The 24087-nt window shown below is 42.9% G+C and overlaps 1 protein-coding gene across 4 annotated transcripts in view; it reads left to right on the top strand.

The window, feature by feature from the left end:
• Window positions 1-24087, top strand: part of ankfn1 (ankyrin repeat and fibronectin type III domain containing 1) — a 34475-nt gene that overhangs the window by 622 nt on the left and 9766 nt on the right. The window contains exons 2-14 of one of the 4 annotated variants that reach the window (XM_058620259.1): window positions 2324-2451; window positions 2884-3096; window positions 5457-5656; window positions 8262-8494; window positions 9438-9475; window positions 12119-12250; window positions 12597-12792; window positions 13206-13416; window positions 16077-16271; window positions 16795-16908; window positions 17003-17100; window positions 21649-21739; window positions 23826-23933. In XM_058620259.1, the coding sequence (XP_058476242.1) occupies window positions 2324-2451; window positions 2884-3096; window positions 5457-5656; window positions 8262-8494; window positions 9438-9475; window positions 12119-12250; window positions 12597-12792; window positions 13206-13416; window positions 16077-16271; window positions 16795-16908; window positions 17003-17100; window positions 21649-21739; window positions 23826-23933 (1957 nt within the window). Of the gene's footprint in view, window positions 1-2323; window positions 2452-2883; window positions 3097-5456; window positions 5657-8261; window positions 8495-9437; window positions 9476-11648; window positions 11986-12118; window positions 12251-12593; window positions 12793-13205; window positions 13417-16076; window positions 16272-16794; window positions 16909-17002; window positions 17101-21648; window positions 21740-23825; window positions 23934-24087 lie in introns of those variants that run through there. The other 3 variants (XM_058620258.1, XM_058620261.1, XM_058620262.1) reach the window with 3 other exon arrangements.

Genomic DNA, 24087 nt, shown 5'->3' with positions numbered 1-24087 from the left:
TGTTGGTTAGTAAATAAATCAAAACAAAAAAATGTTGCATGTGTCTATACAGCTAACATTTAGCACGCATCTATACAGCTAACATTTAGCATGCATCATACAGCTAACATTTAGCATGCATCTATACAGCTAACATTTAGCATGCATCTATACAGCTAACATTTAGCAAGCATCTATACAGCTATCATTTAGCACACGTCCATACAGCTAACATTTAGCATGCATCTATACAGCTAACATTTAAAACGCATCTATGCAGCTAATATTTAGCACACGTCTATACAGCTAACATTTAGCACGCATTTATACAGCTAAAATTTAGCATGTGTTCATGCAGCTAACATTTAGCACATGTCTATACAGCTAATATTTAGCACACATCTATACACTTAACATTTAGCAAGCATCTATACAGCTAACATTTAGCACACATCTATACAGCTACCATTTAGCACACGTCTATACAGCTAACATTTAAAACGTGTCTATACAGCTAACATTTAGCACGCGTCTATACAGCTAACATTTAGCACGTGTCTATACAGCTAACATTTAGCACGCATCTATACAGCTAACATTTAGCACGTATCTATACAGCTAACATTTAGCACGCATCTATACAGCTAACATTTAGCAAGCATCTATATAGCTATCATTTAGCACACGTCCATAAAGCTAACATTTAGCATGCATCTATACAGCTAACATTTAAAACGCATCTATGCAGCTAATATTTAGCACGCATCTATACAGCAAGTATTTAGTAAGGATCTATACAACTAACACACGTGTCTTCTATACAGCTAACATTTAGCACACATCTATACAGCTAACATTTAGCACACCTCTATAGAGCTAACATTTAGAACCACAAACAATGCTAGTTGTCTGTAGCTAACATGAGCCAGCTATGTACTTTTATTTAGCATGCATTTATACAGCTAACATTTAGCACGCATCTATACAGCTAATATTTAGCATGCGTCTATACAGCTAACATTTAGCACGCGTCTATACAGCTAACATTTAACACGCATTTATACAGCTAATATTTAGCATGTGTTCATGCAGCTAACATTTAGCACATGTCTATACAGCTAATATTTAGCACGCATCTATACACTTAACATTTGGCAAGCATCTATACAGCTAACATTTAGCACGCATCTATACAGCTAACATTTAGCGCGCATCTATACAGCTAACATTTAGCACGCGTCTATACAGCTAACATTTAGCATGCATCTATACAGCTATCATTTAGTATGCGTCAATACAACTAACATTTAAAACGCATCTATGCAGCTAATATTAACATGCATCTATACAGCTAGCATTTAGTAAGAATCTATACAGCTAACACACACGTCTTCTATACAGCTAACATTTAGCACACATCTATACAGCTAACATTTAGCACACGTCTATACAGCTAACATTTAAAACGTGTCCATACAGCTAACATTTAGCACGCGTCTATACAGCTAACATTTAGCACGTGTCTATACAGCTAACATTTAGCATGCATCTATAGAGCTAACATTTAGCACGTATCTATACAGCTAACAGTTAGCACGCATCTATACAGCTATTATTTAGCACACGTCGATACAGCTAACATTTAGCATGCATCTATACAGCTAACATTTAAAATGCATCTATGCAGCTAATATTTAGCATGCATCTATACAGCTAGTATTTAGTAAGGATCTATACAGCTAACATACGTGTCTTCTATACAGCTAACATTTAGCACACATCTATACAGCTAACATTTAGCACACCTATAGAGCTTACATTTAGAGCCACAAACAATGCTAGTGGTCTGTAGCTAACATGAGCCAGCTATGAACTAACCAGTTTAACAACTAATGCTAAATAAGGCTATGTTACCAGCAAAACATGGTGTCATGTTTTCAGGCGTCCAGCTAATTAACTAGCTAGCTGTTTAAAGTTACCTGTCGGCTCATATTAACTAGCTCGCAAACATGACACTTGCTAACATGATGCTTGCTAACATGATAGTCGCTAACATGAGCCTCTGTTTACTATACAAAGTAAATGCTAATACTGCTAATGTGCTCGCTAAAAAACAACAACACAGAGGTCATCAACGACCCTGACTTTAAATGAAAAACTTAAATCAGCTAACTAACTGACTAACTAACATGACCAGCTAAACTATCTCAATTTAAGTAACGCTGTGATAAGTTAGCTACAGGTTTAACCAGCTAACCTAATAATTAACGAGTTACCAGCTGATTATTAATTATCAGTCATGGAGCTGGTGTCCTGACCTCTGACCCCGCCCTGACCTCCACAGACATGGCTGAAGATGTCGTTGGATTCTGAAAATCCCTGCGTGTTGTTGTCGCTGCGAGATTCCAGGACGTCGTGTGTTTTCCAAACAGCTGACGAGAAAGATGAGTTGCCTGGACTGGGAGAGGAGAGGTCAGGATTATTAATCCACTAACACAGCAGATTCCCCAGAGTATTCTTCCTCAAATTAAAAATCCATAATCCAGGTTTTAATCCTGAAATTAAAAATCCATGTTTGCAGGTTGAAACCCCAGTTTATTCCTAAAAATCTATAATTCCTGGATTATCTCTGAAATTAAAGCTCAACAATGTACGGTTTATTCCTGAAGTTAAAACTCTATAATCCCTGGATTCATCCTAAAATTAAAGAAGCATGATCCAGTGTTTAATCCTTACATTACAACAATCATCTTCCCAGGTTTAATCCTGAAATTAAAAATCCATGATTGAGGGATTGAATCCTAAAGTTAAAACTCTATAATCCCTGTTTTTTTATCCTGAATTTAAAAGTCCATAATCCAGGTTTAATCCTGAAGTGTACCTGCTGTGTCTGTCGTCCTTCAGTGTCCTGGAGATGCTGAGCTACTCAAAGTTCTCTGACCTGGAAACATGGCTGTGTATGCCGTCCTCACTGCTGCTGCCCCGGGCTCCGGAGTCCACCCACACCTCCTCTTCCTCCTCCTCTTCCTCACACTCCTTCAATTCTCCTCCCATCTCCTCGTCCTCCTCCCGACGCTCCACCTGCAGCGAACCAGGAGAGAGAGATGCTCAGTTCAGGTAAACGTCACCTGATGGTATGTTTGTCTGTATTTAACCCGCACCAAACCTCACAGAGAAAACCAGTGAGCTGCTGGTCCTCTGCTGCCTTGTGTGGTCACTTTGTGTCACTGAGTTAAGTCTAAATGAAATATTTCAAATGCTGAATTTACTAAAATCAGACATTTGAACTTAGTGATGGAGGCAGCAGTGTGTGTGTGTGGGAGAGTGAGTGGTTAACACGTGAACGTGTTCTGAAGACATCGCAGACTTAAACTTTATTATCTGTTGTGAAGGTGAACTACCACAAACTCCACACACTGTGGCTGCATTTAAACATGCTGTCGTACCATAGTGGCACAAAATGGCCGCCTCTATAAAGCACAACCTTTGCTTAAAGTATGTTTAAAGTTTAAATAGTTCACTTATGTAGAATGATTCAATGCAGCAGGGGGCGCTCACTGTGTGTGTTACTATTAAAAAAAAAAACCTCTGTGATTTTCTCAGGATTATTTTCATCTGGGGAAGAATCTGGTGGTGTGTGTGTGTGTGTGTGTGTGTGTGTGTCACATTAAATGACAGTGTGCGACTGTGATGTGTTTGAGGACAGTGGAAGAGTCAGACTCGAGGCCTCTCTGCTGTTTGTTTGACGTGGTTTTCACTCTGGCTCCGTTTCACTGTTACTATAGAAGATGGCTGCTGCGGCGACCACCGGCTCTGCCTCTGTTCTGATGTTTACACAGAGTGACTCCGCCTCCACTTACCCAAAAAAAGATGAGTTTGAGTTGTGGTCAGTTCACAGAGCTCCGCCCTCTGCCCCTGCAGAGCTCCGCCCTCTGCCCCCGCAGTGAGAACATTGTTCCTCTGTCAGTTTGTCTGTGTGTCGCCATGACGACGGCCCTTAGAGGCGGGAAGATAAGGCAGAGACTGCAGAAGGTTTGAGGGGAAACACTGGTGTTTGTAGAGCTCATGTAAGGAAGGGCAGCCATAATGGATGTATAGAACACCCACACACACACACACACACACACACATAAATTAAAGGGAAATTGAAGAATGTTTGAATTCTCAGGAGCTTCATGGACGTGCAACTATAAACAGATGGTTCAAGATAAGTGTCATAACACATAGTTGGCGCTGTCTGTGGCGACAGACATACAGAGGGACAGACATAGAAACTGAAATAACACGGTGTGAGTGAAGACACTTAACAAAAGATTTGAGTCTCTGATCTCTCTGTCACATGATCGTCTTTATCTCCGTCACATGATCGTCTTTATCTCCGTCACATGATCGTCTTAATCTCGTCACATGATCGTCTTTATCTACGTCACATGATCTCGTCTTTATCTACGTCACATGATCTCGTCTTTATCTACGTCACATGATCGCGTCTGTATCTACGTCACATGATCGTCATTATCTACGTCACATGATCGTCTTTATCTCCGTCACATGATCGTCTTTATCCACGTCACATGATCGCGTCTCTATCTACGTCACATGATCGCGTCTCTATCTGCGTCACACGATCTCGTCTTTATCTATGTCACATGATCGCATCTCTATCTGCATCACATGATCGCATCTCTATCTGCATCACATGATCGCGTCTTTATCTATGTTAAATGATCGCTTCTTTAACTGCGTCACATGATCTCGTCTTTGTCACATGATCGCGTCTCTATCTGCGTCACACGATCTCGTCTTTATCTGTCACACGATCTCGTCTTTATCTATGTCACATGATCGCGTCTCTATCTGCGTCACATGATCTCGTCTCTATCTACGTCACATGATCGCGCCTTTACGTCAAATGATCGTGTCTTTAACTGCGTCACATGATCGCGTCTTTATCTGCGTCACATGATCGCGTCTTTCTCTACGTTACATGATTGCGTCTTTATCTACGTCACATGATTGTCTTTATCTGCGTCACATGATCGCGTCTTTCTCTACGTTACATGATTGCGTCTTTATCTACGTCACATGATTGTCTTTATCTGCGTCACATGATCGCGTCTTTATCTGCGTCACATGATCGCGTCTTTATCTACGTCACATGATCGTCTTTAACTACGTCACATGATCGCGAAGAGACAAAATCAGACATGTGAACCTAGTGATGGAGGCAGCAGTGGATCAACAACTCGTGTGTGTGTGTGTGTGTGTGTGTGTGTGTGATGTTAAAATCGCTGGTTTTCTCTATGAGGTTTGGTGTGGGAGGAGAGTGAGTGGATATATTGTGTACTTTTCTATGCAAGTGATAAACTCTTCTAACTCCATCTACAATGATTCGGTGTTTAATTTGTCTCCTTAAAAATGACTTAATATTGCGACAACATGGTTCAGCCCGTCTTTTACATCACTGACCCCTGCAGGTTGTCCCTGAATGACTTCACCTCCTTCACTCCATCTCTGGGGAAAGGGACGCCATTTGTGTCCACACCTCACCTCCCCCTCCTCTCCTCTACCCCCACTGATGTCCCTGTGCCAGCGAGAGACTCCGCCTCCCAGAGCGGCATCAGGAAACGGCGACGGCTCGCGGCGAGTCCCGGAGGACTACACTGGAACTGTGCAGGTGAGGACACACGATACACAGCGAGGGGGGACGTGTCCTCAGAGCATGAGCACATCCTGTCTTACTTTACGCGTCCACACTAAGGCAGAATCCCAGTTTTCAAAATAAAAGTGTTACTTTATGCGTCCATGCTAAGGCAGAATCACAGTTTGCAAAATAAAAGTGTTACTTTACATGTCCACGCTAAGACAGGATCCCAGTTTCAAAATAAAAGTGTTACTTTACTCATCCACGCTAAGGCAGAATCACAGTTTTCAAAATAAAAGTGTTACTTTACTCGTACACGCTAAAGCAGATTTCAGAAGTCTTAGTTTCAGTTTGTCCACACTAAAAGACAAAAGCACAGTTTTCCAGTGTTAGTTTCTACACTGAAACAGAATGTTTCTAAATGTCCTTTTATGTTCATCTACACTACAACACAACCCGGCAGTTTTCAATATGAAAGTGTTTGTTATTTTCTTTCATGCTAAAACAGAATATTGTGGTTTTTCTCAATAAAAGTCTCAGTTTCTGTTTGTCCACATTAATACACTTTCAAAATAAAAGACTCAGTTTCTGTTTGTCCACATTAATACATTTTCAAAATAAAAGTCTCAGTTTCTTTTTGTCCACATTAATACGTTTTCAAAATAAGTCTCAGTTTCTGTTTGTCCACATTAATACATTTTCAAAATAAAAGTCAGTTTTTTTGTCCACATTAATACATTTTCAAAATAAGTCTCAGTTTCTGTTTGTCCACATTAATACATTTTCAAAATAAAAGTCTCAGTTTCTGTTTGTCTACGTTAATAGATTTTCTCAATAAAAGTCTCAGATTGTCTATGCTAATACACAACTGGACAGTTTTCAAAATAAAAGCCTCTCTGTAGTTTATATAATCCCTGTGTAGTTCTGTGGTCGTGTGACCGGTGAATCAGAGGACATTTGAAGAGGTGGACGTGCCATCATGTGAGGACTGTTTCGCACACACGCACACACACACACACAAACACAGAGAGATAGACAGTGTTTACACTTGACTTCCTGTCCTGTTGCTCCACCCTTGTGGAGAATGATAATGAGCTTCCTGTTGAGCAGATTAGAGCGTTGTCTCTTATCTATGGGATGTTGTGAAGTGATTTTTAAAAAAAAACCAAATAACATATATAATGTGATCTCTTTAATAAGACTTTTATTCATTCATTCATTTAATAAGACTTATTCATTCATTCATTCATTTAATAAGACTTATTCCTTCATTCATTCAAAACGACTTATTCATTCATTCAAAAATACTTTTATTCATTCATTCATTTAAAAAGGCTTTTATTCATTCATTCATTTATTTAATAAGACTTTTATTCATTTCAAATACTTTTATTCATTCATTCATTGGACATTTATTCATTAATTTAAAGACTTTCAATCATTCATTTATTTAAAAAGACTTATTCATTCATCCATCTAAAAAGACATTTGTATTTATTTATTAATTTATTCATTAACTTAAAGATACTTTTATGCATTCATTTAAAAAGACTGATTCATTCATTCATTCTTTTATTTCTGATGATATAATGATTGTGGCTCCACTGCAGAAACATAAATATGACTTCACCACCAGAGGGAGCTGTGACTCCAGCCTGATGTTCACATGAGAAGAAAGTGAATTAAATGGATTAATGTTTAACTTTGAAACCATCATTTACTTTAATGATGAAGTAACAAATAACATTGAACTCATCACTTTCATCAATGATGAAGGGATTGATTGTTTCCTACTGCAGATTACTACAGATTACTACGGATTACACTGACGTTCTTTATTCTATTGTCGTGTTGTTGTTGTGAGTTTTTGTTGTCGTGGTCATTTCAGCGTTCTCCTAAAGCTGCAGTGACATCTAGTGGTGAGACAAAAGAAAAGTATGGTGGCCTTTAAACACCAGAAAGAACAGGATGTTCAACCTCACAGTTTTCAAAATAAAAGTCTCAGTCTCTGTTTGAGACCTCGACACAAACAGCGTAGCGACATGAAACAAACACGACAGAAGGCCGATGACAGTGACTGCCCTGTGTGTGTGTGTGTGTGTGTGTGTGTGTGCCTGCGTGTGAGTGTGAGATGGGTTGCAGGTGTGTGTTTGAGTGAGTGAGTCCAGGGTGGATCTTGGGAGCTGATTGGTCCACAGTCTGAATAAGAGGCCTGGACATCGCAGCTGCAGGGACTTCCTCCAACCACTCACAGGTCGATCTGAACAAACCTTTAAATAGGTTGTTTGACTTGTTGCTGGTGGTTTCTCATGATTCATGTTGTGATCAGGTTTTCCCCTAGGCCTGGTCGTAACAGGCAGCCATCTTGGAATCCAACTTTTCGAGTTGCTTCAAAAGGAAATTCTGACTTCTGAGTATAACTGGAACAAGTGGAATAATTGAAAACTCTGCCTTTAAGATCCGTGTGTTTCATCTCATGTAGTTTTAATGTAGCAGCTCAGGTAGTCAGCTGACACCTGATCTCACACACACACACACACACACACACACGGTGAGTGAGTGAATGGATGGACACATGACACCAGCAGCAGAACAAGATGGATGCTCTGTGTGTGTGTCCCTGGTTTCTCTCGTCCAGCGTCTTCGGTGCAGCGTGACCTCTGGTCACCTGATCCGTCCCCGGGGTCGGCGGTGAGCGCAGCAGCCGTACAAGGTGGCGGTGCGAGGAGCCTCCCCAGAGCAGGGGTGGGCGGGGCATTGGCGGCGTGCGGCAGCGAGCGGTCGACCTTAAGGAAAACGGCTTCTGTTGACGAGCGACTGCTGCAGCCGGCGAGCGGAGAACACCTGAGGAAGAAGCTCCGCCCCCTCCATGTGAGTCCAACTTCATTCTCATCTATACATCAAGTTAAACTATGGGACAGAGACCAGAGGACAAAGACCACAGAGGGGACAGAGACAGAGGGGACAGAGACCAGAGGACGGAAACTACAGGGGACAGTGGACAGAGACCAGACCACAGAGGAAAGAGGACAGAGACCTCAGGGGATAACGACCAGAGGAGACAAGAGACATGAGACCAGAGATCAGAGACCAGAGACGTCAGTGTGTTAACATAGTCAAACAGGATCAGACTTTTATTTTGAAAATTGCTGTTGCACTTCAGCATGAATGAACAGGAACTGAGCCTTTTATTTTGAAACTGAGTCAGAAATTATTGAGGTCAGATTTGAAGTTAATGTGCGATGTTGCCATGGTGACAGATGAAGTAACCTCGGACAGATGGACTGTCCGTCCCCGCCGTCCTTCGCTTCATTGTCTCAGTAAATAAGAGAAAAGGAAGCAGTTTGGCGTCTCCACGGCGACGCAGGCGTCCTGCCGTCATCTCCGCTGATGGAAAATAGACGCAGTGAGACAACAGTGACATGCAGTGAGACAACAGTGACATGCAGTGAGACAACAGTGACATGCAGTGAGACAACAGTGAGACAACAGTGAGACAACAGTGAGAGTGGCGGGAGAGGGGTAGAGTGGCTCAGTGGTTAAGACCGGTACCGACTCCACCCCTGGCTGATTGTACTCAATTCCATTGTAAGTCACTTTGGATAAAAGTGTCTGCTGTTTGAGTGTTTTCAAAAGCATGTGCTCAAATTCAGGTGAACACATGCTTTTCATGTGCTCACATTCAGGTGAACACATGCTTTTCAGTGAAAATAAGGAGGAGATGAACTTTCTGCTAAAATCATTGATTTTCTCTGTGGACTTTGGTGTGACAGAGTGAGTTAAAGACGCGCTGTTTCTTCTGTGTCTTCTACAGAACACGGGAAACACGGGACGATACGACACCAGGACAAAGTAAGTCCACATTCTTTAGTTTGTCCTCTAAGAATCACACACTGTAACAAAGTATTTGTACTTTTTAACAAATACTTTGTAGCTCCTGTCCTCGAGCTCCTGTCATCGAACTCCTGTCCTTGACCTCTTGTCCTCGACCTCTTGTCCTCGAGCTACTGTCCTCAACCTCTTGTCCTCGACCTCTTGTCCTCGAGCTACTGTCCTCAACCTCCTGTCCTCGACCTCTTGTCCTCAAGCTACTGTCCTCAACCTCTTGTCCTCGAGCTACTGTCCTCAACCTCCTATCCTCGACCTCTTGTCCTCGTTGTCCTCAGAGTTGTGTAGGAAGTCGAGCGTTAGGTTCGATCCCACGTAACAGTAACGTCAGATTGTGGAGAACATTGATGTCTTTTAATGCTGTGATTTTTTTACATGCACGCACACACGCGCGTGCACACACACATACACTCAGTCCAATCAGAGTGTTAGACTTCACCTCATGTGGTTTTATTGAAGTGAAATTGTTAGAGTGTGTAGATGATTGTGTCACTCAGCAGCAACTGTGATATCACACACACACACACACACACTCACACACTCGTGAGGGGCCCTAGGTAGCCATTAAGAATAATGGCCTCTGGCTATGCGTTGCCATGGTGATGAGAGGAGGCAGAAAAGGCTGCAGCTCCTCTGAAGACGTTTACAGCGGCACATCATGTGACACACACACACACGCACACACACACAATAAGTGCAGCTCTGAGTGTTTTAGTCCTGACTTGAGTTTCTCTCTCTGTCTCTCTCTCTCTCTCTACTTCTCTTGTAAAAACTGGTCAGAGGTCAAAGGTCACTGTGACATCGCCCCACCGGCTCTGTTAATCTGACTAATAATCCATAATCACACAATCTCAAACTAAATTATCGTTTTACTGATTTGTGTGATTCACTGATGTCCCCGCCCCCTCATTCACCCCCTCCCCTTCACCTGTTGCTCTTTAAGGGTAACCATGGAAACAGCTGTGAGCCAATGAGCAGCAGCAGCTGTTGCCGGTGGCGCTGCAGGCTGACAGGACGCTGACAGGAAGCTGACACGTTAATCGTTTGTCACAACATCCTGCAGGGGAGGGAGGGGGAGGGGCAGGGGGTGGAGCTGTAACTCCTCCTGCAGCTGCACGTTCACACAGACGATTCCACGAACTAACCCTTTTATTTTCCACACATACAGTTGTATCGGAATATCTGTCAGAAACATCGCAATTCAGAGCGTCTGTCATAGCAGGAGTCGTGACACAGTGTCTGTTATTATCACGATATTTAAATCCCCACACGATATTATCACGATTTTTAAATCACGACATGAAATATTCACGATATTTAAATCACAATATGATATTATCACGATTTTAAAACCACAATACGATATTATCACAATATTTAAATCACCACACGATATTATCACAATATTTAAATCACCACTGTTGTCGTTAAATTAAATCAACACCTTAACACATAAATAATCACGTGATTTAATTTGAACAGCTGCAGTAACAGCAGAGTCCACCAGGGGGCAGAGAATCATCAGTTCCTCCTGTTCATAAATCAGTCCAATGAACGATTTTTATTTTTTGAATCTCATTATTAAAAATGAATCTGTTCAAACGATCTCTCACCTGATCGATCAGAATCAATTAATATTGATTCATTTAGATTTATATTGATTCATTTTGATTAATATTGATTCAATTTGATCAGCTCGTTATAAAAACACACCTGTAATTTTTTATTAATTTCCCTTTTTTCCCCCTGTTGTTGTTGTTGTTTGTGTCGCAGTGTTTTTCCTTCACGTCAGTAAATATAATCTACTGTCACACACACACACACACACACACACACCACCCTCTTTTTTTCTCTGCCTTTTCAAAGCCTGAAGCAGCCCCTCCTCCATCCTGTGTGTGTGTGTGTGTGTGTGTGTGTGTGTGTCGCGATGCGTTCACTGGTGAACAGGTGTCTACAGTCAGTCAGAGCTGGAGCTTCAGATAGAGACAATCTCTCTCTCTCTCTCTCTCTCACTCTCACTGAGCATCACATCTGGGGGGCTTCCAGAGGCTCCGCCCCCCTAACCCCCACACTTTTCATACACATACACACACACACACACACACACTGATGATGTGAGTGTGGAGATGCTGTGAAGAGCAGCAGCAGCAGCAGTGAGGAGGAGGAGGAGGCTTCAGTCAGAGAGATCAAACCCAGTGGACAATCGGAGACACCGGGACAGATCTGCTGCTGAGTAGCTCCGCCTCCACGCCGGCCGTCACACCGCGGCAAAAAACGCTGCAACAAACGCTGCTGAAGCAACTTGTGCTTTACTTTTAGCCGACGCATCTGCAGGACTGTACTCTCTCTCTCTTCTTCACTTTATTTGATCTGATTCATGGTGAAAGTTTGACACGCCACAGGGGGAGGAGCTTGTTGAGTAAACTGTGATTGTGTTAAATGTGACACGTGAACGCAGCACGAGGACGATGAAGGTGTGACGACGAGTTTGTGAACGTTTCCTCGTTTCACCTGAAATCTCTGACGTCTCCTGACCTCAGCTGTGTGTGTGTGTGTGTGTGCGTGCGTGTGTGTGTGTGCGTGCGCGTGCGTGTGTGTGTGTCACAGGTCTGACAGTAAGATCTCTCGATTGGCTCAGAGGTGGAACCACAGGCTGACGTCAGGAGATGCTCTGATCAAAGACTTGAGGCCCCTGTTTTACTCGGCGGGAAACCCCCGATCCTCATTCAGTCTGGACAGGTGAGGGCGCTCTCTCTCACACACACACACACACACACACTGTGCTAACGGCTAGCTCGTGTGGCTTCATAGCCTCTGATTTCAGAGGTTAAAGAAACACGTTTAACCTCTGAAATAGCAGTAGCACACACACTGTTGTTGTGATCATGTGATCTACATGCATCCAACACGCAGAGCCCACGTGATCACAATTGGCGCTGCTGGAGCGGAATGGACTGTTGTGTGGAGTGGAAGTTGAAGTGGAGTCTCGAGTCATGAGTCCAAGTGGAGTCTAGCTGTTGTTGTGAGTGAAGCACGATGCGTCATTTGCGTGACCTGTTTGACCACCGTGTGTTTGTCCCAGCAGGCATCTCCCGGGGGTCATGACCCAGCAGATGCAGAACCTGCAGTTGTCTCAGACCAGGAAGTGCCCCGGTGGGCCCTCCTCCCCCAGCGCTGCCAAGCGACTTTACAGGAACCTGTCGGAGAAGCTGCGAGGAAGCACCTCCTCCTTTGAAGATGCCTACTTCTTCGGGAAGACAGATCGACTCCGCAAGGCCTCAGTGAGACGTTTGTTTGTTTGTTTGTCCATCCTTTAGTCTCTGAAACAGATTGAAACTGTCAATGAGCACTTATAGAAGAGTCATCTACCAAACACTCACTGATTATCTGATGAAATGTTACTGAACAGTCGAACAAAGAACAGTCAGTGAACAATGAACAGTGAACAGTCGTCGTACAGTGAACAGTCGGTGAACAGTGAGCAGTTGTTGAATGAAGCAGAAACAAAGAACTCAGAGAAGTTAAATTTGAGGTTATTTCAGGATAAAAGTTCGCTCTGACTGTGCTGTGAGCGCCCCCTGCTGCTGGTCTTCTCCAGCTCCTGTGTCTTTTCTCTATGGACTTTGGTGTGGGAGAGTGATCATGGAACGTAGACATGGTGGACTCACAGAACAGTCATGTAACTGTGTTGCAGACGATGCAGGGCAGTGACTGTATCTTGGAGGCGGTGGAGCAGCAGGACCTGGACGCGGTGCAGATTCTTCTGTACCAGTTCTCGGCCGAGGAGCTGGACCTGAACACGCCCAACAGCCAGGGTCTGACGCCGCTTGACATTGCTGTCATGACCAACAACACGCCCATCGCCAAGCTGCTGCTGAAGGCCGGAGGCAAGGAGAGTCCACACTGTGAGTACGCCCCCTTCTGGTTTCAGTGTGTCATCACACGTGTAAACCAGAAGAATAAAGATTAAACAGAGATGAACATGTTTGAATCTGTATTTACATGTTTTTAGGGCTGTAATCAACCAAAGAAATTCTTAGTCGACTGAAGCCCTGAAAATGGAATTATGCTCATATGTATGTTCATCCTCGCTCTAAATTAACTATTAACTTCAAACTTTTACTCTTAAACACAAAAGTCCACCTGAGGAAAAATAATATGAAACAAACCAGATCAAGACGAGTGCAAATAAAGTATACAACTGAAAGCACAGCGCAATTAGGAAATAAAACATATAAAAAAATAGAAACTGCCCAAATCCTATAAATAATACTAAAATTAAATGTGCACAATAATAAAAGGGAACCATACAAGTATGTTATTTAGCCATAAATAGGTCTCCCTGGAGACCTTTCGTGCATCGTGTTTCTGCCTGCAGGTCAAGTCCCGGTGTGTGGCGCTCTTGCAGTGACCACACCACAGTTTGCTCTGTCAGGCTCTGGCCAAGTGTCCCTTCAGACCACACCTGAAGCACACCACATCCGCCGCTGAAATCTTCTCAGCTCCCCGGTCGCATGTACTGGCTTCTCGCTCGTTTTGCTGCTGTGTGCGCAGCTTCATCACGTTATCATCTGTGGCTGCAGCAGTGCGCATCTTCTCCGTGTCCTCGTAGCTCCGTAGCTTTGTTTTAAACTCAGCAAAAGTTATGGTCTCATCGCATTGCGTGACATGGATCACAAAAGGTTTGAAGCCTTCAGGCAGACCTTTCAGAACCATAGCGACTAATAGTCCATCACTTAATGTCTCACCGGCATTTCTTAATGCTGTGATCGCAGTCTCTGCTCGGATCACATACTCCGTCACACTTTCACTCTGTGACTTTTCAAGTGAAGTCAGTTCTGTATAGAGGCTTATAGCGCGGCTGACGCCCGGCGCGGCTGACGCCCTGCATCTCTAACCATCCGTGTGACTCCTTTAGTGTTTCCACACATCGTGCCATATTCGCTGCGTTGTCACAGGCAACAGACGCGGCATAAAGGCATCAGCAGCTTCAGACAGTGGTGCAGTGGTGCTCTGAGTCTGCATCAGTGAACCGTCACACATCTGTGGTGAAGCTCACTGCCTCGCTGTGTCATATTAACTCTGAAACTTTCTCTTTGAGTCCCTGGTATTTTGCGGTTAGTGCCTGATGATCTGGCGCCATGTCACTGTATATCTATGTTCTTAAAACCTTGGCCTGCCACAACACCAATGGGCGTCATATCCTGAGCAATAACATTGTCAGTTCCTTCTGTCATGTCATGTTTGTGTTGGGATGATAGCGGAGACTCTGGGTGTGTCTGTAGTCTTAAAACCAATAAACGATTATGAGACTAAAACATTGAAATATGTTCAACCTAACTTAAGTTAGTTTATCGTTTTTATATGTCAGCTTGTGGCTAACTGTGGGTTAACATGTTTGACTATGTTAGTTAGACGTTAGACTGTAGCGATTTCCTGGCTCATGCTGTCGTTAGCATTTGTGTCACATCATGAAATCGGTGGAAACGTAAAAGTGTAAGGTTTATTGTCAGAGACTCAAACAAAAACTAGCCCAGATTATAAACCGGTTTAACCCAGATTATAAACCAGAGAAAATCACCGACTGAAGCTTTGATGCCTGTGTTGATTCAGTGTGAAAAATGGTTTTAAAACCAGTAAGTCGTAGATTGTTTGTTTATTTGTGTCAAATTCAATTTAAATTTAAATCTGTTAAATAGTGACTAAAGAGTGTGTGAGTGTGTGTGTGTGTGTGTGTGTGTGTGTGTCTGTCTGTCTCTGTGTGTGTGTGTGTGTGTGTGTGTGTGTGTGTGTGTGTGTGTGTGTGTGTGTCTGCTGGACCTGAATGGGCCATGTGTGTGTGTCTGCAGACGTGTGTGTGTCTGCTATCCCCCCACACACACACACACACTTTACAGTCGTTATTTAACAGATTTAAATGTATGTGTTGTGTGTGTGTGACAGCTTTAACGAGGTTTGTCATTTAATGGTTTAACTTTTCCAATGATGCGTGAAACTCTGGGTCAATAACAGCTCAGTGATTTATTGTGCAGCGGGGTCGCGGTGGTGAGCGCTCTGTCCAAATGGCGGTGGCCGCTCGATCCCGTCCCTTTAAACAAACGCAGAGTAAACAGTTTTGTCTCCTGGGGCTGCTGCTCTGTTTATGTCATTCCTCTAGTACCAGGCTGACACACCTGTGTGTGTGTGTGTGTGTGTGTGTGTGTGTGTGTGTGTGTGTGTGTGTGTGTGTGTGTGTGCGTGCGCGCGTGTCTGAATTGAAGAGTTAGCATGCTGCTAATTAGCATCTGTAGACAAAAATAAAACAGATTTTTATAAAAAATTAAAATGTAGTAAGAGACTAAATGTATCACAATGTAAAGGTTAATGTTGTGATATTTTTAACTGTTACATTTTCATCCATTCATAAGTTTTATATATGATCTGTCAATGATAAATGTGAACACAGCGCCACCTGCTGGTGTGTGAATGAAAATCATCATAAAACATGTTGAATTTAAAATGGCCGCCAGTAGGGAGAGGGGGGAGGAGCTTGAAGTGAACTCCTGCGTGTGTCTTTGAATCCCAGTTGTGTGTGTGGAGAGTCGGGAGCAGCACCTGACCTATCTGGTCACGGAGGCAGAGCAACGAGCGGCCGACCTGGCGGCACAGGCTCAGAGGGACGGCCTCTCCCTGGAGGCGTGTCACAAAGACAAGCAGCTGCGCGCGTGGGAGTGGAGGAGTAAACTTTACCAACGCATGAGGAAGGGCTTCCAGCACGCACGTGAGTCGCCATAGAGACGCCTGCTCATACAACTTTATTTAAATCACTTTTTTATGACATCATCATTGTTAGGATGACGTCATGTTTACACCATGGATGTAGCTCCGCCCCTTTGGCAACTGGATATAGCTCCACCCATGGCTCGTTCATTTGCCTATGCCAGAAAAGTTTCTGATTTCCAGGTTTGTGTCTCCAGGTGTCCATGTCTCCATGTGTCCTGTGTCATGTCTCCATGTGTCCTGTGTCATGTCTTTATGTCTCCATGTGTCCTGTGTCATGTCTCCAGGTGTCCTATGTCCACGTGTCCTGTGTCATGTCATGTCAGAAGGGGCGGAGCTACATCCATGGTTTCCACATATTTAAAGGGATAATTTGGTTATTTTTGATGTGTGCTTGACTTTTTTGAAACGGAAAACCTTGAGATATTTTAATGGTATGCATGAATGAATGAATGAATGAATGTATGAATGGATGAATTGACAGTTAATGATGTCACTGGTTTTTATGTCGGGCCCCTGCCCAGGTCCCCCGGAGGCCCCGTCTGTGGTGCATCTGAGCGTAAGCAGCAGCTCGACACTGACCGTCACGTTTCAGGAGCCACGATGTCTCAACTCAACAGTGGTGACCAAGTACAGAGGTAAAGACGTCCACAAGAGACGGATGCAGACGACTGATGGACAAACTGACGTCTCTGTGTGTGTGTGTGTGTGTGTGTGTCTGTGTGTGTGTAGTGGAGTGGAGCTGTCTGAAGGACTTCTCACTGCTCGCTGGAGAGACAGTGCTGGACAATCTGCAGAGCCTCAGGTTCACCATCAGCGGCCTCTCCACGGTAAAACCAGCAGCCGTCGTCCAAATGTGTCCTCTGTGTCCTCTATGTCCAACAACAAAGAGACAAAACAGCCACAGAAAGACATAAAGCACAGGAGCTGCTGGTCCACTTCTTCCTCGTGTGGTCAGTTTGTGTCACTGACATAAATCTGACCAGAGGATTTCAAACTCACAGATGGAGACAGCTCCTGTGTCTCTGTGACGTCAATTGTCTTCACTCCTGTGTCTCTGTGACGTCAATTGTCTTCACTCCTGTGTCTCTGTGACGTCATATGTCTTTACTCCTGTGTCTCTGTAACGTCAAATGTCTTCACTCCTGTGTCACTGTAACGTCAAATGTCTTTACTCCTGTGTCTCTGTGACATTTTCATGGACATTTGTGGCCTTATTGGAGATGAGATGGCGGCGCACACAGACGCAGTGGCTCGGGGCTCCCCACTTCTCTGTACCTTTCTGTGTTTTTTATGTTTTTCCACTCTGTTTGGGACACACTTATGCCACGGAAATATCATCTACAGCCACCAGGACTTGACAAGCATCGGTTTTCGGGAAAAAAAAAAAAAATTACGAGTGCCTTTTCACGGACACACAACATCCAACCAGAGATAGCGAGACCGGTGGGAGCCGCTTGGTTTGTTGTTGGGACGGGCAGGTGCCGGAGGCGGCGCAGGGAGAGGAAGCAGAAACGTGGATGCCGGGCAGGCCTGCTACCTCGGCTAAGGAAACAACCACACAGACCTCTGCTGCCATCGATCTTCCTCACAAATGCCAGATCCCTCGCCAACAAGATGGATGAGCTGCAGTCACAGATCGCCTACAACCACTACATCTGTGAGTGTTGTCTGCTGATTGTCAGCGAATCCTGGCTACACATGCAAATCCCAGACGCTACAGTGGAGCTAGCAGGCCATACCATCCACCGCCATGACCGGACAGCAGAGTTATCGACACCTACTGCTCACCGGACCTAGAGGCCATGTCTGTTAGATGCTGACCCTTTTACCTGCCACAGGAGCTAACGGTAGCCATTGTGATCGCTGTTTACATCCCCCCGATGCTAACGTTAGCTTGGCACTCGGCCATCTGCTGGATGTGATACATAAACAACAGAGAGCTCATCCGGATGGCGTTCACATCATCGCCGGGGACTTTAATAAAGCATGTCTGAAGTCTGTTCTTCCCAGATTCCACCAGCACGTCAAGTGTGCAACTAGGGGAGAAAACACACTTGACCATGTTTACACAAACATCAGGCATGCCTACAGAGCGACCTCCCTCCCTCACCTCGGACAATCGGACCACCTTTCCCTGCTTTTCCACCCAGCCTACACCTCCCTCAGGAGGCAAACAAAACCAGCCTCTCAAATCATCAAAGCCTGGCCTGAAAACGCTCTCCTCCAGCTGCAGGACTGCTTTGCCTGCACAGAGTGGAGCATTTTGAAGACCAGTATCTGGACACATTCACCGAGTCTGTCCTCTTCTACATAAAGAGCTGCGTAGAAAATGTCACCGAGGAAAGACGCATCCGGGTCTTCCCAAACAGGAATCCCTGGATGACAAATGAAGTCCAGACTCTGATCAGAGCCCTGAACTCACCCTCTAGGACAGGGCACCAGGTTCTCTACAGCACCGCCAGAGCCGACCTGAGGAGGGGCATCTAACAGGTCAAGGATTCCTACAAAAGGAAAAAGGAGGGATACCTGACGGACAATAACCTGTGTCAGATGTCGAAGGGCATCCAGGCACTGACCAACTACAGAGGCCACCCCCTCCCACATCCCCCAGCAGCAGCAGCCTGGCAGAGGAGCTGAACAGTTTCTTTGCCTGGTTTGAGACCACCACCACACACCCGCAGGTACCCTCTGTCCTCTGTCCCCCCTGGAACACATCTCCTCATCCTGCTGCCTCAGGAGAACCAGGGCCATCACAGAAGACCCCTCACACCCTGCTCACCCCCCTGTCTGACCTGTTGCCCTCTAGAAGACGTTACAGGTCAATAAAATCCCGCACCAGCAGGCTGACAAACAGCTTATTCCCCTGGGCCATCAGGACTGCAAACACCCACAGACACACACACACACCCAAATAGACGGACATAACTCCACCCCCTACACCCCCCTTAACAATAACCCAAACTACCTCATCCTGAACTCTTACACCTTTTATTGCACACTCTTTATGCATATCCATTGCACCCTCAGTATTTATATTCTATATTTATTGCATTACCCTTCAGTTCTTTACACTCATCGCACTTTCAGTATTCTTTTATTCATAGCATTTTTTATTGTATTTTAACTCGGTCACTCATAGCATTTTTCTCGGTTTTTAGTGGCTTTTTCATGTTTTTGTCTTTTTGTCTGTGCTGCACACAGTGGCTCTGTGGGAGCACCCCCCCCCATCTCATTGTAACCCCTCAGTACAATGACGATAAAGTTGAATCTGAATCTCAGTCAAACACTGTGGTGTCTTTTCAAGGACGCAGTGAGAGTGAAGAGTGTCACGTGTTCCAGTGACGTGTCCGTCTTTGTCTCTAACTCTTTGTTGTTATTGTGTGTTTTTTATGTCCCAGTCTTTGTCTCTAACTCGTTGTTGTTGTGTGTTTTTATGTCCCAGTCTTTGTCTCTAACTCTTTGTTATTGTGTGTTTTATGTCCCACTCTTTGTCTCTAACTCTTTGTTGTTTTTGTTGTTTTTTTTGTCTCAGTCTTTGTCTCTAAGTCTTTGTTGTTGTTTTGTGTTTTTTATGTCCCAGTCTTTGTCTCCAATGTTTGTTGTTGTGTTTTTTATGTCACAGTCTTTGTCTCTAACTCTTTGTTGTTGTTGTGTTTTTTATGTCCCAGTCTTTGTCTCTAACTCTTTGTTGTTCTGTGTTTTTATGTCCCAGTCTTTGTCTCTAACTCTTTGTTGTTGTGTGTTTTTATGTCCCAGTCTTTGTCTCTATCTCTTTGTTGTTGTTGTGTTTTTTGTCCCAGTCTTTGTCTCTAACTCTTTGTTGTTGTGTGTTTTTTATGTCCCAGTCTTTGTCTCTAACTTTTGTTGTTTTGTTTTTTATGTCCCAGTCTTTGTCTATAACTCTTTGTTATTGTTGTTTTTTTGTCCCAGTCTTTGTCTCTAACTCTTTGTTGTTGTGTTTTTTATGTCCCAGTCTTTGTCTCTAACTATTTGCTATTGTTGTGTTGTTTATGTCCCAGTCTTTGTCTCTATCTCTTTGTTGTTGTTGTGTTTTTTGTCTCAGTCTTTGTCTCTAACTCTTTGTTGTTGTTGTTGTTGTTGTTGTGTTTTTTGTCCCAGTCTTTGTCTCTAACTCTTTGTTGTTGTGTGTTTTTTATGTCCCAGTCTTTGTCTCTAACTTTTGTTGTTTTGTTTTTTATGTCCCAGTCTTTGTCTATAACTCTTTGTTATTGTTGTTTTTTTGTCCCAGTCTTTGTCTCTAACTCTTTGTTGTTGTGTTTTTTATGTCCCAGTCTTTGTCTCTAACTATTTGCTATTGTTGTGTTGTTTATGTCCCAGTCTTTGTCTCTATCTCTTTGTTGTTGTTGTGTTTTTTGTCTCAGTCTTTGTCTCTAACTCTTTGTTGTTGTGTGTTTTTAATGTCCCAGTATTTGTCTCTAACTTTTGTTGTTGTGTTTTTTGTCCCAGTCTTTGTCTCTAACTCTTTGTTGTTGTGTGTTTTTTATGTCCCAGTCTTTGTCTCTAACTCTTTGTTATTGTTGTTTTTTTGTCCCAGTCTTTGTCTCTAACTCTTTATTATTGTGTGTTTTTATGTCCCAGTCTTTGTCTCTAACTCTTTGTTGTTGTGTTTTTTATGTCCCAGTCTTTGTCTCTAACTTTTTGTTGTTGTGTTTTTTATGTCCCAGTCTTTGTCTCTAACTCTTTGTTGTTGTGTGTTTTTTATGTCCCAGTCTTTGTCTCTAACTTTTGTTGTTTTGTTTTTTATGTCCCAGTCTTTGTCTATAACTCTTTGTTATTGTTGTTTTTTTGTCCCAGTCTTTGTCTCTAACTCTTTGTTGTTGTGTTTTTTATGTCCCAGTCTTTGTCTCTAACTATTTGCTATTGTTGTGTTGTTTATGTCCCAGTCTTTGTCTCTATCTCTTTGTTGTTGTTGTGTTTTTTGTCTCAGTCTTTGTCTCTAACTCTTTGTTGTGTTTTTTATGTCCCAGTATTTGTCTCTAACTTTTGTTGTTGTGTTTTTTGTCCCAGTCTTTGTCTCTAACTCTTTGTTGTTGTGTGTTTTTTATGTCCCAGTCTTTGTCTCTAACTCTTTGTTATTGTTGTTTTTTTGTCCCAGTCTTTGTCTCTAACTCTTTATTATTGTGTGTTTTTATGTCCCAGTCTTTGTCTCTATCTCTTTTTTGTTGTTTGTTTTTTATGTCCCAGTCTTTGTCTCTAACTCTTTGTTATTGTTGTGTATTTTATGTCCCAGACTTTGTCTTTAACTCTTTGTTATTGTTGTGTTTTTTTATGTCCCTGTCTTTGTCTCTATCTCTTTGTTGTTGTGTGTTTTTTTATGTCCCAGTCTTTGTCTCTAACTTTTGTTGTTGTCTCAGGGTCGCCTCTACCACGTCCGAGTGTCGGCGTATAACATGAAGGGCTGGGGTCCGTCCGCCGCGTCCCTCCCTCCATCTGCTTCTCCGTCCAGTGAGTTTGAAGACACGTGGTCCACTTGTGACCCCTCAGACTAATGCTAATCTGACTACATTCATGCTAAAGAAGAAGCACAGGAAGTTGGACAAAATTAACTCTGTAACACTTTTATTTTGAAATTCTGCTTCAAAACCCACCATGAAAGTAGTTATTGGTAAAAAAGAAATTCCCATTGAATTTCAGGGAATAATTGACTTAAAACAGCCAGTAAGAGACATAAAACAATCAGTAAGAGACATCGTCAGTGAGAGACATAAAACAGTCAGTAAAAGACATAAAACAGTCAGTAAAAGACATAAAACAGTCAGTAAAAGACATAAAACAGTAAGAGACATAAAACAGCCAGTAAGAGACATAAAACAGTCAGTAAGAAACAAAAACAGCCAGTAAGAGACATAAAACATTCAGTAAGAGACATAAAACAATCAGTAAGAAACAAAAACAGTCAGTAAGAAACAAACAGCCAGTAAGAGACATGAAACAATCAGTAAGAGACATCAGTCAGTGAGAGACATAAAACAGTCAGTAAGAAACAAAAACAGCCAGTAAGAAACAAACAGCCAGTAAGAGACATGAAACAATCAGTAAGAGACATCAGTCAGTGAGAGACATAAAACAGTCAGTAAAAGACATAAAACAGTCAGTAAGAGACATAAAACAGTCAGTAAGAGACATAAAACAGTCAGTAAGAAACAAAAACAGCCAGTAAGAGACATAAAACAGTCAGTAAGAGACATAAAACAGCCAGTAAGAGACAAAACAGGCAGTAAGAGACATAAAACAGTCAGTAAAAGACATAAAACAGTCAGTAAGAGACAAAACAGTCAGTAAGAAACAGCCAGTAAGAGACATAAAACAGTAAGAGACATCAGTCAGTGAGAGACATAAAACAGTCAGTAAGAGACATAAAACAGTCAGTAAGAAACAAAAACAGCCAGTAAGAGACATAAAACAGTCAGTAAGAGACATAAAACAGCCAGTAAGAGACAAAACAGGCAGTAAGAGACATAAAACAGTCAGTAAAAGACATAAACCAGTCAGTAAGAGACAAAACAGTCAGTAAGAAACAGCCAGTAAGAGACATAAAACAGTAAGAGACATCAGTCAGTGAGAGACATAAAACAGTCAGTAAAAGACATAAAACAGTCAATAAGAGACAAAACAGTCAGTAAGAAACAAAAACAGCCAGTAAGAGACATAAAACAGTCAGTAAGAAACAAAAACAGCCAGTAAGAGACATAAAACAGTCAGTAAGAGACATAAAACAGCCAGTAAGAGACAAAACAGGCAGTAAGAGACAAAACAGGCAGTAAGAGACATAAAACAGTCAGTAAAAGACATAAAACAGCCAGTAAGAGACATAAAACAGTCAGTAAGAGACATAAAACAGTAAGAGACATAAAACAGTCAGTAAAAGACATAAAACAGTCAGGAAATTAGACATAAAACAGTCAGTAAGAGACATAAAACAGTCATTAAGAGACATCAGTCAGTAAGAGACCTACAACTGCCAGTAAGAGACATGAAACAGTCAGTAAGAGACATAAAACAGCCATTAAGAGACATCAGTCAGTAAGAGACCTACAACTGCCAGTAAGAGACATCAAACAGTCAGTAAGATACATAAAATAGCCATTAAGAGACATCAGTCAGTAAGAGACATCAAACAGTAAGACACATACAACTGCCAATAAGAGACAAACAGCCAGTAAGAGACATCAAACAATCTGTAAAAGACACAACAAACATGTAAGAAATGTGTTTTTATTTCACTAAATGTTTGATTCACAACTGCTTTTTTTTCAAACTTCATACCTTGAACCTTTGACTCTTCTCTGCCAACGGTCGTCAAGGTAACGGGCTGAAGACAGATGCTCATGGTCTGTAGTAAACAATGAGTCGGAGCCTCGAGAACATCGAGGCTTCATCTCATCGTCACGACTCTCTGCACGTCCTTGAGAGTGTCTGTGTGTGTGAGTTTGTGTCTGTGTGTGAGTGTGAGTGTGTTAGCAGTCACACACTCATGTAAAATACTATCCCTTTAATCAATAATCATTAATCGCTGTCTGTCTTTGTTCAGATTGGAGGGAGGGTGACGGGCGAGATCCCAGGAGGCGGGGCCACATCGAGGCCATGGAGCGTCTACTGCAGCAGGTCCGAGCCACTCACACACACTACTGCTGCGGAGGTGAGTGAAGCTCCACACTCACTCATTCACACTCACTCATCCACACTTACCAAGCTACCATCGCTAAGATCTCACTTTTTCAAAATCTGCTGTTTTCAAAATAAAAGCCTCAATCCTGTCCCTCTACCCTTAAACCCAGGAATTTTCACAATAA

This window comes from Solea solea, chromosome 21, assembly GCF_958295425.1.
Source record: "Solea solea chromosome 21, fSolSol10.1, whole genome shotgun sequence".
NCBI lineage: Eukaryota > Metazoa > Chordata > Actinopteri > Pleuronectiformes > Soleidae > Solea > Solea solea.
Note: the sequence above shows the minus strand (reverse complement) of the source record. Positions and strands in the feature narration are given on the sequence as shown.